General features: G+C 33.6%; 2 protein-coding genes across 2 annotated transcripts in view; one reads left to right on the top strand and one right to left on the bottom strand.

Annotated features, from left to right (window-relative positions):
* Positions 1 to 369: 369 nt before the first annotated feature.
* LOC127853295 (DEP domain-containing protein 7-like) lies at positions 370 to 5,410 on the bottom strand. Its single transcript, XM_052387686.1, has 7 exons — positions 5,284 to 5,410; positions 3,722 to 3,918; positions 3,194 to 3,438; positions 2,759 to 2,934; positions 2,014 to 2,564; positions 1,392 to 1,593; positions 370 to 1,009 (listed from the first exon to the last, which is right to left on the bottom strand). Exons 1-7 carry the CDS (start codon positions 5,369 to 5,371, stop codon positions 810 to 812), a joined length of 1,659 nt encoding a protein of 552 aa, XP_052243646.1. The 5' UTR covers positions 5,372 to 5,410; the 3' UTR covers positions 370 to 809.
* Positions 5,411 to 6,967: 1,557 nt separating this feature from the next.
* Positions 6,968 to 13,301, top strand: part of LOC127852739 (small subunit processome component 20 homolog) — a 98,272-nt gene continuing 91,938 nt past the window's right edge. Inside the window, exons 1-6 of the mRNA XM_052386693.1 lie at positions 6,968 to 7,136; positions 8,752 to 8,832; positions 10,031 to 10,097; positions 10,465 to 10,526; positions 11,791 to 11,861; positions 12,646 to 12,840. Of these exons, the coding sequence (XP_052242653.1) occupies positions 7,095 to 7,136; positions 8,752 to 8,832; positions 10,031 to 10,097; positions 10,465 to 10,526; positions 11,791 to 11,861; positions 12,646 to 12,840 (518 nt within the window). The 5' untranslated portion in view covers positions 6,968 to 7,094. The remainder of the gene's footprint in view (positions 7,137 to 8,751; positions 8,833 to 10,030; positions 10,098 to 10,464; positions 10,527 to 11,790; positions 11,862 to 12,645; positions 12,841 to 13,301) is intronic.

The following is a 13,301-nucleotide window of genomic DNA, read 5'->3' as shown; positions in this document are numbered from 1 at the left end:
ATTACCGAATATACTGAAAATATAAACTTTTTTTTTAAGTAGTGTAATATACAAGTCGTTAAATTTTAATCAAAATTATTCAATATAAACTAATAATTGTGAAAAATGCGGTATTTTAGAACTTTCATTTTTTCGTCATTCGTGGTTGACAGTCCCTTTTATGTAGATTAATTTTGTAATTGAATACCAAACAATCTAATACTTAAATCCTATTTTGCTATTTGTTGTCAAGCCTAGCTTTGAAATTAATGATACATTTTCATTTAAAGGTTTTCATTTATTGTCAGCATCAATTCTGAACCAGGTCTAAAGTCAGCTTTTTTGGGGGGAAAAGTACCAGAAACAGCCCAAAATGAAAAAAACAACAGATTCAAGTTTCCTTTTAATTGGCACTTAAACAGCACTAGTCAGTTAAATGATAAAGGTGGCATACTATGATACGCAAGCACTAACATTGTCTGATGCACTAAACTGTAATAATACACTTAGAATAAATGTTTCCTTTCTTGAAGAAATAAACATTTTACAAGCAACAATTATTACAAGAGATAATCTCAAAATGCTACTCATGATATTAGGGAGAAATTCTAAAATGACTAGATCAACATCGCAACACATCTAATCACATAATCCTATGCATTCACTTTAACAATTATATTAAAATAAATAAAACTGCCTCTATACAAATATCACAGCTCATGTTCTATGTACAGAAGTTAACGGCATCATTATAACAATGATTCCGAAACAGTAGCAACAAAATATACAACAGTCTTCAATATGATTACATGCCATATATCCATAAATAACTACATCATTCCCGTGAAGTGTTTGGAGTAGATATGTGGGTGATATTTCCTGAATTGACGCAGTCTGTTTTTCTTCTCTTTCAGCGCCATTTTCGGGTTATCTATGATCAGATTCATCATCTGCACGAGGCTGGCGTTGGTGCACTCGTCCTTCTGGCGTTGATACTCAGAGATGGGTACTTGGTTGCAGAATACTGTTTCTGAAAATCAATAAAAACATTATTTTAAAAAAGTAGTCAAAAAAGGTTACGTTGTAACCTTCAAACTAAATTTTGATGTTAATGTCAGTTTTATGACTATCCAATTAGAAGAATTGTGGTAGCAAAAAACGTGGAAAAAAGAAACATATATCTAAATAAATATAATACATCTATAAAGAAAAGATTGCATGAAGAGATTTATAGAAGAAAAAAAGATGCCAAAACTGTCATCTTTTGATCAAATGTTCAAATAAAGTCAACATTCAAATAGAAATTTAATTGCCTGTTTATTCGAAAAATAAAAGTATTGCTGCAGACATGAGCTAATTCAGCTGCTGTAATTGAAAACAATTTGATTAAATAATTATATAATAACAATTACCTTCAACGACGGGCACAATCCCAACTTGCATCTCTCGTGTTCGACTGTCCACTTTTTCACGGAAACCGGCTGGGATGGTGAACACGCTACCAGCATTCTTCACAAGGAACTGCACGAGTACGGAGCTCAGATCCCACGCCAAGCCTTTGTGCTTCAACACGCTATCTGACAGGTGGGTCAATACAACACTTTCATTTTCATTCTGCAATAAATAGACAAACAAAATTATATTGTATGAATTTTAAGATTATTACACACAGATAGCCAAAAGTAAGACCAACATGCAATTAAATGTTAAGTCTAGTACTGAAAATCATATTTTTACTTCATACACAAAATTTGCTTCAAATATAACAAGCGTAACATATTTTTATTTCTACATACAAATTATTGGAAAGCCTACATAACAGTTCTACTAAACTGCTCAAATGCCGTGTATAGAGATGGACTTTAACCTTATTTTTATAATTGACACCATACAAGAAATAGGCAAGTGCATCAATATAGCATATGGTTTGAATTCAGTGTATATTATAGATGTTGAATAAGTATAACAATGCACGTAACTAAATGTGTTTACACTAACAGTAATTTGATTATAATAGGCGGTTATCAAAAATACCTCTAAATCAAGCTTGAGCTCAGGATCTTGCACAGCAGCAGCCATAAAATTGAGCAGTCTCTGCAGCTCTGCTTTCTGTCGTGACGGCAACAAGACCATGTTGAGCTGCATGGCTTGCACAGCAGCCTCCTCCTTCCCCAACATTACCAGCTGCATTATCGAGATGTTCAGATCGGCAAATCTCTCGGGAAACAAAGAGTCCAATTTCCCGTTGTAGTGCTCGCAGATCATGTTGTAGGCCTGAAGTTTCGTCACTGGATCTGACGACTGTGTGAAGTCCGTGTCAAACTTGGAGATGCCTCTCGGTAAGTGGGCAATTACCTCCAAGGCGGCTTTCATGTATGGGTCGGTGTGAGTTGCACTTTTAGCGGAGCATCGCAGACTCCAATGCTTAGCAACAATGTTTGAGACAGGGGTGCCGTATGGTTTGAAGGCTTTTTTACCACTTTTGTCCTTCTCCTTTTCCTCTGTTAACACTCCGTCCAAGAATGAGAGATCAACAATTGTGAGCAGTTGACAGAGAGCTACCTCCTTCCAGATATCCTGTATCTCTGGAAACAAAAATATTACATTAAATCTTGCATATGAGTAAATGATTACAAATTAAAACTATTTTATTGGGTAACTCATGCTATAAACAATTAAGCAATTAAAGTCTATTTTTAATGATAGAAATATGCATAAAACCTGTCATAAAAATGGGGTATTTTAATAAATTTAAGAAAATTATTGCATTTGAACTTACGGTCATTAGTTAACAAATCATCATTAAGCGACTCCGTTGAAGAGCCAGCAAAAAGCTTTTGACGTTTGGATCCCCTCTGTGATGAGTCGAGATTTTTCCTTTTTCGAGAATCACCATCTTCTGTATTGCAGCACAAATTCAAACGGCTGTCAAGACTGTCACTGTCACCACTTATTCTAAAAAAGAAATTGATTGTAAATGCAAATTTCCTTTTGACACAATTTTTCACTGAACAATCCTAAATTAATGAAAATGTGTATTTTATTCAACATAAAGAAATCTTAAAACAGGTGCATTTTAAAGGTACCATGATAAATATCACAAAAATAACTAATTACTAAATTGGAAAATAAAACAACCACAAAACATTGATATAATAAATGTGCATAATTTAATTTCAAGTTAATTTAAACAAAAAAAAAACAAAATACACACCTAGAATGTTCAGGAAGAGATTGGACAAAGGAATCGTCTCCTTCCTCCATATTTTCACACAAGTCATCACGGCCATCAAGATCGTCCTCAGAGTCACTGTGTGTGGGGGCAATATTTTCCTTGTTGCTATGTTCACCCACAAAGTGATAGATTTTCCCGTTGCTATCCTCAAACTGATGACGATGGTTCTGGTTTTTACTTCCAACAGGTTGGAACACTTTTTTGTCCATCAGACTTTGGCAAAGCTGGACACAGATAGAAAAAACATGAAATAACATTAAACAGGTGGAGGCATTTTTTGTTTACGATTTTATTCTGACCTTTAAAACTTAAGTTATATAAAATTTACAGTTTTGAACAGTCATCTGAAGAGAAGCCAAAGAACAAAGGGATGCTTTAGAAATGAACAAACAAAGTGAACAACAGACACATGTTCACCATTTGAGTTGAAGAATGAACTGTGACCAGAATATAATAAACATAAAATATTATGTTACTTTTCATACTTATTTATTAATTTATTATTACCTTGACAGCCTTTTCTCTTGACAAATTGCTGAAAGTGTCCTGATCTTTCAGCAGATAGTGTAACACAACATCCACAGCATCTGTGCCAGTGAAGCAACCTTCATAATTTTTCAACTTGTAGCGGCGCTTTTTCAACTCAACATTGTCTTTCAGATGACCTATAACCTCATTCCATATCTGGGTAGCTCTAAATGGTCCTACAATGAATAAACATTTTAGTGAAAAATGTTATGAAACTTAAGCCCCTAAACTTTTGAATCAAAATAAATATACACAGAACAAATTCCACTCTTTCCTGATATATCTCGCCTAAATAGGCTTTTTCAAAGTTTGTTTTAACAAATTAACTACATTTTCTTTCTGTTTCTCAACAAAAACAATTATAAAATGACATCAAAAATAAATAAACAGGAAATCAAAAAAGAAAATGTAGTTAATTTGTTAAAACAAACTTTGAAAAAGCCTATTTAGGCGAAATATATCAGAAAAGAGTGGAATTTGTTCTGTGCAAATTTATATTTATCCCTACTGGATACAAAACTTAGTAAAATAAATATAGTTTTACCTGGAATATTGAATGCCATTGTTCTTTGAGTATCTATATAAAAGTAAAATTGTAAGCACAAACTAAGTGTTTGAACATGATCAAATGATAGCAATACTGATAACATTGAATCAAAGAGAGAGTATACAATAGGAGCTGGCTGTAAGTACTTATTTTAAAATCATATCAACACATCTTACAATCATAACAATGTCAATATGATTTCAGACTTCATTTTGATAAATATAATCTGATTTATGAACAATGTATAGAAGCTCTCCTGTCTGTCAACATTCATTTATCAATTTATCATAAAAAGAAACTGCCATTGTTTCAGAGATTATTATCTTTGTAAAAGCCCTCCTTTAACACGCACTTACTTTCTCTCAATCAAACACTATATGTGTGTAAGTTAGATCATATAACAACTTTATCATTTTTTCTCTCATACATTTAATGGACCCCATTGTAAATAAGCTTTCAGCTTAATGGGTTACCCATAGGTCAAATATTGCATTACAATTGATAACTAATTTTTATAACTGTTATAATATATATACTTATAGATTTGAATTTATTTAAATATTATTATTATTTATTATTTGCGAACTACAGCTGTCATAATAACAGTGTTGTAACTATGTTTTTATGCTTTTATGTATTGTGATATTGTTATATGCATTTGACCTACATGTAGAATGTTAAATAAATAAATAAATACTAGACTCTCGAGCATGGGACTGAATTAACAGCGCACAGACATTATCGGATTTATCCCCCTGGACATTAAGTCATCGGTGCAGTATATCGGTATCTAAAACTAGCGAATATTCGATCCCTACAGTTACCATATATCAAGACAAATAACTGCATTCTTAAGTTAAAATAAAACGGCAACAAAGTTACAAACTTAATTTTGTTTATAAATTAAAGCAGCATATGTGTTCACTAATCCGGGAATGTGTCCAAACACGCCTGAATTCAAAGTGTCAATCGTTGAGTATTTATTTAAGTATACCTGTGTATAAATTCGACTGCCTCAAAGGAACATCTCGCTGAAATCCTCCAAGTGGACTTGAAGGTATTCCGTCGTCGAGAGCTGCCATTTTCTTTTCAAATTTCGTGCTGAACCACAATGCATCGCGACTTCCGCTGTAAACAAAACAGTACCGTAAATGGTGTTGTGAACCACAAAGTTTTTGAAAATGATTTACAGTCCTCAAAACAATTGATTCCAACAACAACAAAGACATGTAATTTGTAGTAAAACTCCTTTAATTCGATGTTTTATGAAAAAGAACAATGTATATACCTTCGGCAAATGCTAGGCGACGGGTTTAATCCAAACGATGCAAATAAACCCTTTACTGATTTATTTATATGAGCCTTCAACGGTGAATCCAGGGTACTAAACGTTGTATTCAGTGACTCCATCAACGACGAACACTTCTTTTTCCTCACGTCACAAAAGGATAGGTTATGTGCTGCCATTATGGCAAAGTCGTTTTTTATATCCGTGAAAACAGTTTTACAATTGCTCTCAAAGAGTTCTTTGTTTGTCGGTATCTAGATTTTTGTGACAAACAATATGCTAAAGAAGCTTTTATACGCCAATAAAACAATTAATTTTAATAACAGCTTTGGCCTTCTTTACTCGACCATATAATTGGTCCTGATTTTTAACTGATGAAGTGTGAAAAAGAAAATTGACCAACCCTCAACAGGGTGATTAATGTAATTAAGTGACAGACAGACGATACATGGACAATTGATTTCCTTATCTACCGCCACTGATTTCCCATCTTTACACGCTGATTGCATTAAGCATTAGAAATTAATAGGTAACGCTATATATTCGTTTAACAACTTTATTGATAGTTAATATGATAATCAATACATGTATGGACCACGAATAAACATAAGTGCTTTAGATTAAAATTATAATTTCATTGCCAGACAGACGAATTTAGGACAATATTTGATTTCCTGATCTACCGCTATTGATTTCGGTATATGCACGGCAACTGACTTAAGCATTGTGATTTTATGAGAAATAAAACATATTCGTTGAACAATTTAATACAAAAAAATGGACTTAAGGGTTACTCATAAAAGTATATATCGCCAAAGACATAAAAAATTAGGTAACCTATTGGTATAACAAGCAAATCACTACAAGATAGGTAAATAACGAGTAAACATGTTAATATCAAAAACAATTTAAAATGTATAAAATAAATTATGTTTATCGGTCTTAAAATAACTTTAAAATGTATTGAACTAAGATTAAAGCATTAAAAATAGTCAAAGTTGCACATATATAACCTATATTCTGTCGATCAAAATATTATTTAAATTCTTTGGGTGGAGTACCGGGATTATATATTCTTAAATAATATCCTGTGTATAAAACAAACAATTGTGTTTAAGTATTATACTTCCTTATTAAACCGGCTTAATGCATGTTTGTAATGCATCAATTAACCCGATTAGCCTGTGTCGTCAGGGACGACACTTTCCGCCTGAACTGGATTTTCTTTTAGAAAAGACCTTAAAAGAAAAAGTACATAAAAAACGGAAATTGTTACTGTTTTTTGGACGACACTTTGTCAAGTTTGCAAACATTTCGCACTTCACAATTTTGGCATCGTAAGCTTATTAGAGAAAATAAGGTAAACTCTTTAGAGTAGTGAGGGCGATATTATGTTCATTAACTGTCAACTTCCGGAAAGCATGTTGTCCGAAGAATACATCACACAGTCATTTTAACCCATTGCATAAAGGTTGAGTGATCATCAAAATACATAAGAGACACATGAGTTGCTCATAATGGGTAAATCTGCGGGCCACAAAGCAAAAAACACGTACAGGGTAAGTGATAAACGCAATTAGTTGCAAAAGTAATTTAATTTAGCGATAGCAGGAGTTGTTACTTCATCGTAAGTCTTTAGTAGGCGACTTTCACTTGGAAATGTAGTCATGATCATTCGTTACTTAATGCCACATATGACCACATATGACCATTTCATCGATTTACATATAACAAGCACTGGTTAAGAATCATTCAGTTCTCATTCCAGTAATGTTTGTTCTGTAGCAGACCACATTTTGCTCAAATATATGGTTGAATTACCATTATTACACCAAGTTTACAGACACTTAAAAGTAACAATCTAAGATGAACACAAATAACAACACAATATATATTTTGAACAACAATATATATTCTTTCAACAGTTTTGGTTTTAATTTTAGAAGCATAAACTTTGAATGATGCCTGATGGTTAAAGTTTTAAGAGAAGCTTTCAGTGAAAAAGTGTCTTGCCATAAAGAAGGTTGAGTATAAACCTAAGAATGTTTTTTGTTCATTAAGAAAAATTGGTAGGACTATGTGGTTGGGTATATCACAGTGTTTTTTTCACCTATAGGGGAATGGTGGCGGGGCCCGTCAAAAGGGGAAAAACGCGTCGTTTTTTTAGGAAAAGGGGAAAATTACAAATTCACTCTTTTTTATGTAATGATTTTATTATATTAATACACATGTATGTATGAATGCAATATTCACAGCTGAATGTCTCTGTCCTTTTTCTTAAATATATATCAATGATTGTTTCAACATTAGTTTCAGACAGTTCAGCCGTCATGCACAGTCTCAGTTTTCCTAGCCAATTTCAGTCTAATTGGAATTTTTTTAGTCGATATAATGACGAATTTGAGCATTATTAATCAATAAAATGGAGCAAATTGGAATGTTTTTTTCAACAAATGTCGACACAATATAGATACATCAGGCCTTTCCCTGGCCATTTCGGAAATAAATGAAATTCATGTGAAAAGTGACCACTGATTTGGGAACAACTAATTTATTTAACTCTTTATGATAATTCAAAATCATATTAATATTATATTTATATACTTTGTTAGTTGTTTATGAAATAAATATGAGATATATGTATCATAAGACAGTTCTTTCAAAAAAAATTTTTTTTATTTTTTTTTTAACTTCTGGAGGGGATTTTTTCTACAAAATAGGGGAAAAATATATACTATTTTTTGAGGGGAATGGGGCCAAATATCGGCCCCGAAATTGCCATAAAAAAAACACTGTATCAGGTTTATCAGAATTGTCCCGAACAATTTTTTAAGGATGGCTTTATATCACTAAAACACTGTAATAATAATAATTTATATCATTGTGAAATTTAAAATTGTATAATACAGAAAAATGCTTACACTTAAACACAATTCTGGTCAGTAAAAAGCAAAGAAAAAAGTTTGCCCCTACTATTATTCAATGTGTGTGATGTTGACATGATCACTTGACAACTGGTACCAGAGTGACTGTAAGCATAGAATTATAGACTTGCTTTTTATTGTTAAGCCTCACCATTATACTTATTCAATGAATTTTGCTAAACAACTTACTCGTATACATATCACACATATCATGATTACAGATTGAATATTCAAGCTTCTTTTTTTGCAGTTTCAAACCTTCTCAGAGCGAATAAAGAACATAAATATCGATGTTATACATCAAATAAGACATCACGATGACACTCCAGAGGTAATAAAGTGTGTAAATGAGCCTCGTTTGAAGAAAAAAACTGGGCTAAATTCTTGTGCGTAAAGTGTTGTCACAGATAAGCCTGTGCACTCTGCACAGGCTAATCTATGATGACACTTTCTGCTTTTATGGAATTTTTCAGTTTAAAGGAAGTGTCTTCTTAACAAAAATCCGCTGTACGGGGCAAGTGTTATCCCATGAATACCCTGTGCGGACTGCATATGCTTATTTGTGAAGATACTTTAGGTGCATATATTAATCTCCATTTTTCCAGAGAGAAGCTCAAATTTGCATGGCAGATTTTTTGTCAATATTTGTTTCAAAATGTCTGTGCAAACCCCCAGCAAAAAGTATATGCCCCCCCAATATGATAATAAAGGAATTCCCTCTTAAAGAGAGAGATTTTTGTAATGATAATTTCAGTTTAAGAACGTAAATGCTGAACAAAATCATTTGCTTTGTTAGAAAACAATGATTATTTTTTAGCAAACATTTTTTAATCGAATTCCTCATATGTGCCTTAAATTTTCATTCTAACCCCCTTCTTAAAGGGCCCGGACCAATTCCCCCAGTACTAGGAATTTGCCTTTGTGTGTGTTTTTTGTTTTTATTCAGTTCAAGCATACATTTTAGCAGTACATTTATATACAATTTAGTGGTATACATTGTATAACAAGCATACCGGTAAACATATTTATGAAATTAAAAATATAATTTTCTCCTTTAAAGAAATAAAAACAAAGGTTTTAGTTCTTTAAAGCAGAAAGTTCGCTGTTTTATAGTGGATATGGTGTCTGCCTAGAGACCGGGAGGTCACTGTTTGATCCCCACTGTGGGAGCGTTCTTTGGATCTCCCCCATAGACACCAAGTATTGGTTCTAGTCCCAGGTAACGGACTGGAGAGCGTTTCAAATAAGCTTAGGCTTTCGATGCAATAAAGCTAAAATAAATAGGTTTAAACTAAAACCAAAGGCTATTAAATTGGAAATTTGGGGTTTTATATCAGATAAGCATGGGAATGTATTTCTTAAAATAACAGAATTACCTATGTGATATAATTTTCGAAAAAAACAAACAAACAGGAAAATGGGCAATATGCCTATCTGTGAATTTGTCCCTTTAAAATGCTAAAATGCCCAATATTCAATAGTATGTGTTCACTTAAGTATGTACCTTTCTTATTGCAACCATGTTTCAGGAGATTGGCACCTATTTTGCACAGGCCCTGCAGAAACAGTCTGAGCTCAACTGTACAGATCATTTTGGTATGAATTTGTTGAATTTTGTTCATTTGAGTCGTGTTCTGAGAATACTAGGCATAATGCATGTGCGTAAAGTGTCGTCCAAGATTAGCCTGTGCAAACCACACAGGCTAATCAGGGATGACACTTTCCGATTTTATGACATTTTCTAAGCAAAAATCCAATTATTCTTTGGTTTATAATCGGTTCATTATTATAATTGATATATTTATGTATATTATCTGTAAATACCAGCATAACATATAGACGCATATATTGACAAAGTTCACATGTTGTACTTGGTCTCTTGTGACATGATTTAAAAATTGTTTTTATTTCATCTTTTTTTGATGGAAACTTGTCATACTGATTTCTGTATCTATGATTACAGAGTCCTTTCAGAAGGAAATTTCCCACCAGGTGAAAACATTCAACCAGCTGGTATACCATGAGGTAAAGTTTGCATTTTGTTCTGTTCTAGAACAATTGAGCCAGTCTCTGGGAAAATAGGCTTAATACATGTGCTGAAAGTGTCGTCCCAGATAAGCCTGTGAAGTCTGCACAGGCTTATGTTTAAGCTTTTATAGATTTTTTATGCCCCCGGATCGAATGATCGGGGGTATATTGTTTCTGGCCTGTCTGTCTTTCATGGTATGTGTGTGTCTGTGTGTCTGTCACAAAACTTTAACCTTGGTTAAATTTTTGCAATAACTTTTGCATTATTGAAGATAGCAACTTGATATTTGGCATGCATGTGTATCTCATGGAGCTGCACATTTTGAGTCAGTGGTGAAAGGTCAAGGTCATCCTTCAAGGTCAAAGGTCAAATATATGGCTTTACAGCGGCGCAGTAGGGGGCATTGTGCTTTGACAAACACATCTCTTGTTTTGAAATAAGTAAGTCTTTCAAACAAAATACAGTCTAGGCAAACATTATCTGCCCTAAAAAGCCTGTGCTGACTGCCCATTTGCCCCGACTGCAGTTCCATTATGTTTAACTGTATCAATGCGCACTGCAATTCAGGACAGGGGTTATAGGAATGGCCTTCATCTGTCTGTGTTTGACATCTCCTCAACCCTGTGTAGAATTTCATGAAATTTGAAGGTCATTGAGAAGTTGTGAAATTAGTATATTGCCTGATTGTTGCAAAAAGGTACCTTCTAATTTCAATGTCACATGGTACCTTTTTGCACCAATAGGGTGTATTATCATGCTAGCTCATGGTAAAGGTCACGCTCTTTTTTAAAGTCAACTTAAGGTGACCATTTTTTTGCATAAGTAACATGTATGTACAAAAAGGTATACTTCATTAATCTTAAAAATGGCCTTGTTGAACTCATTTGATTGAGCCAAGACCATCATGTCCCTTTTGTTATGTACATTCTGTTATCTTTTTTTATGCCTCCGGTAGGTGGCATATAGCAGTTGAACTGTCCGGTCTGTCCGAAAACTTTAACATTGGCCATAACTTTTGCAATATTGAAGATAGCAACTTGATATTTGGCATGCATGTGGATCTCATGAAGCTGCACATTTTGAGTGGTGAAATGTCAAGGTCATCCTTCAAGGTCAAAAGTCAAAAATACAATCCAATGGAAGTAATAAGCTTTAAAAGGGAGATAATTTCTAAACCTGCCAAATGATATATTGAAATTTTATTTCAAAGTGGCGCAATAGGGTGCATTGTGTTTCTGACAAACACATCTCTTATTTCAGGCAGATATTGTGGCTGCACTTAAGAAACACCTGCTTGTCCCAAAGAGTATGGCTGTGATTTCACTTCTAGAGTAAGAGTTACATCCTTATCCTTTTTCACATTATCTTAGCTCAGATTTTATTTATAAAGTAACATCTGTTTGATGGCAACTTAAGCAAATCATGCATTAATTCCTTGCAGATTGATATCTGTTACTTATAATGTTACTAATAATATGATATATAAATATTAAATTTTGATGTAATGTTGCAACCTCATAGGTTATTTTATTATGCTTTAATATATGAGAATATATATTATACTTACACAACTCAAAAATCCCTGATGGCAAAATCTTACTCGTTAAAATGTATGTTAATGAGCTGATAAATCATTCTTTTGTTCAGTAAACTTTATCCTCATGGTCTATATCCTAAACTAGACCTCAAAATCATTGCTTAAAGCCCAATAAACCATGAAAATCACACATTAACAACAATTATAAAAATCGTTGATTATTGGCTATATATACATTGAAACAAATACCAATTAAAAGCAATCAATAAAAAGATGCTAAAATACTTCGGTCACCGTGGCATAGTTGATATAGTGTCCCCTAGCAACCAGGAGGTCAAGGGTTACATCCTCACTGTGGGAGCGTTCTTAAAATCTCCCCAAACACCTTAAGTACTGGTTCTTCCCAGGGAATGGAACATAGGAGGCGTTGGATGCAACTGAGCTAAAATAAATAAGTTTAAACTAAACTTACTAAAAAATACACTTAGAAAACATTCTTTAAAAAATGTACTTAGAAAACTTTCTTTAATAACTTAAGTAACTGAAATAACATAGTCCCAGTCACTGTTCACTTGCAGTCTTCTGGTACAGCTGGCCCGTGACCTGCAGTCAGATTTCTACCGCCACTTTCGTGACTTCTTTGACATCCTGGTGTCGTTACTGGGAAGGTACACACAGGAAGTGGACATCTTAGAGAGCACGTTCTCCTGTCTGTCCTACTTGTTCAAGTTCCTGTGGCGATACCTGCTCAAGGATGTGAGAGTTGTGTTTGGGTAAGAAGAAGTCATAATGTATGTGCTGAAATTTTTCAGCTTTTACTGATTTTTAGCTCATCTATTTTTTGAAAAAAAATTATGAGCTATTGTCATCACCTTGGCGTCGGCGTTGGCGTTGGCGTTGGCGTCGGCGTCCGGTTAAGTTTTGCGTCAGGTCCACTTTTCTCAGAAAGTATCAATGCTATTGCATTCAAACTTGGTACACTTACTTACTATCATGAGGGGACTGGGCAGGCAAAGTGAGATAACTCTGGTGTGCATTTTGACAGAATTATGTGCCCTTTTTATACTTAAAAAAATTGAAAATTTTGGTTAAGTTTTGCGTTTAGTTCCACTTTTCTCAGTAAGTATCAATGCTATTGCATTCAAACTTGGTACACTTACTTACTATCATGAGGGGACTGGGCAGGCAAAGTTAGATAACTCTGGCATGCATTTTGACAGAATTATGTGCCCTT

Source organism: Dreissena polymorpha, chromosome 12 (assembly GCF_020536995.1).
Source record: "Dreissena polymorpha isolate Duluth1 chromosome 12, UMN_Dpol_1.0, whole genome shotgun sequence".
NCBI lineage: Eukaryota > Metazoa > Mollusca > Bivalvia > Myida > Dreissenidae > Dreissena > Dreissena polymorpha.
Note: the sequence above shows the minus strand (reverse complement) of the source record. Positions and strands in the feature narration are given on the sequence as shown.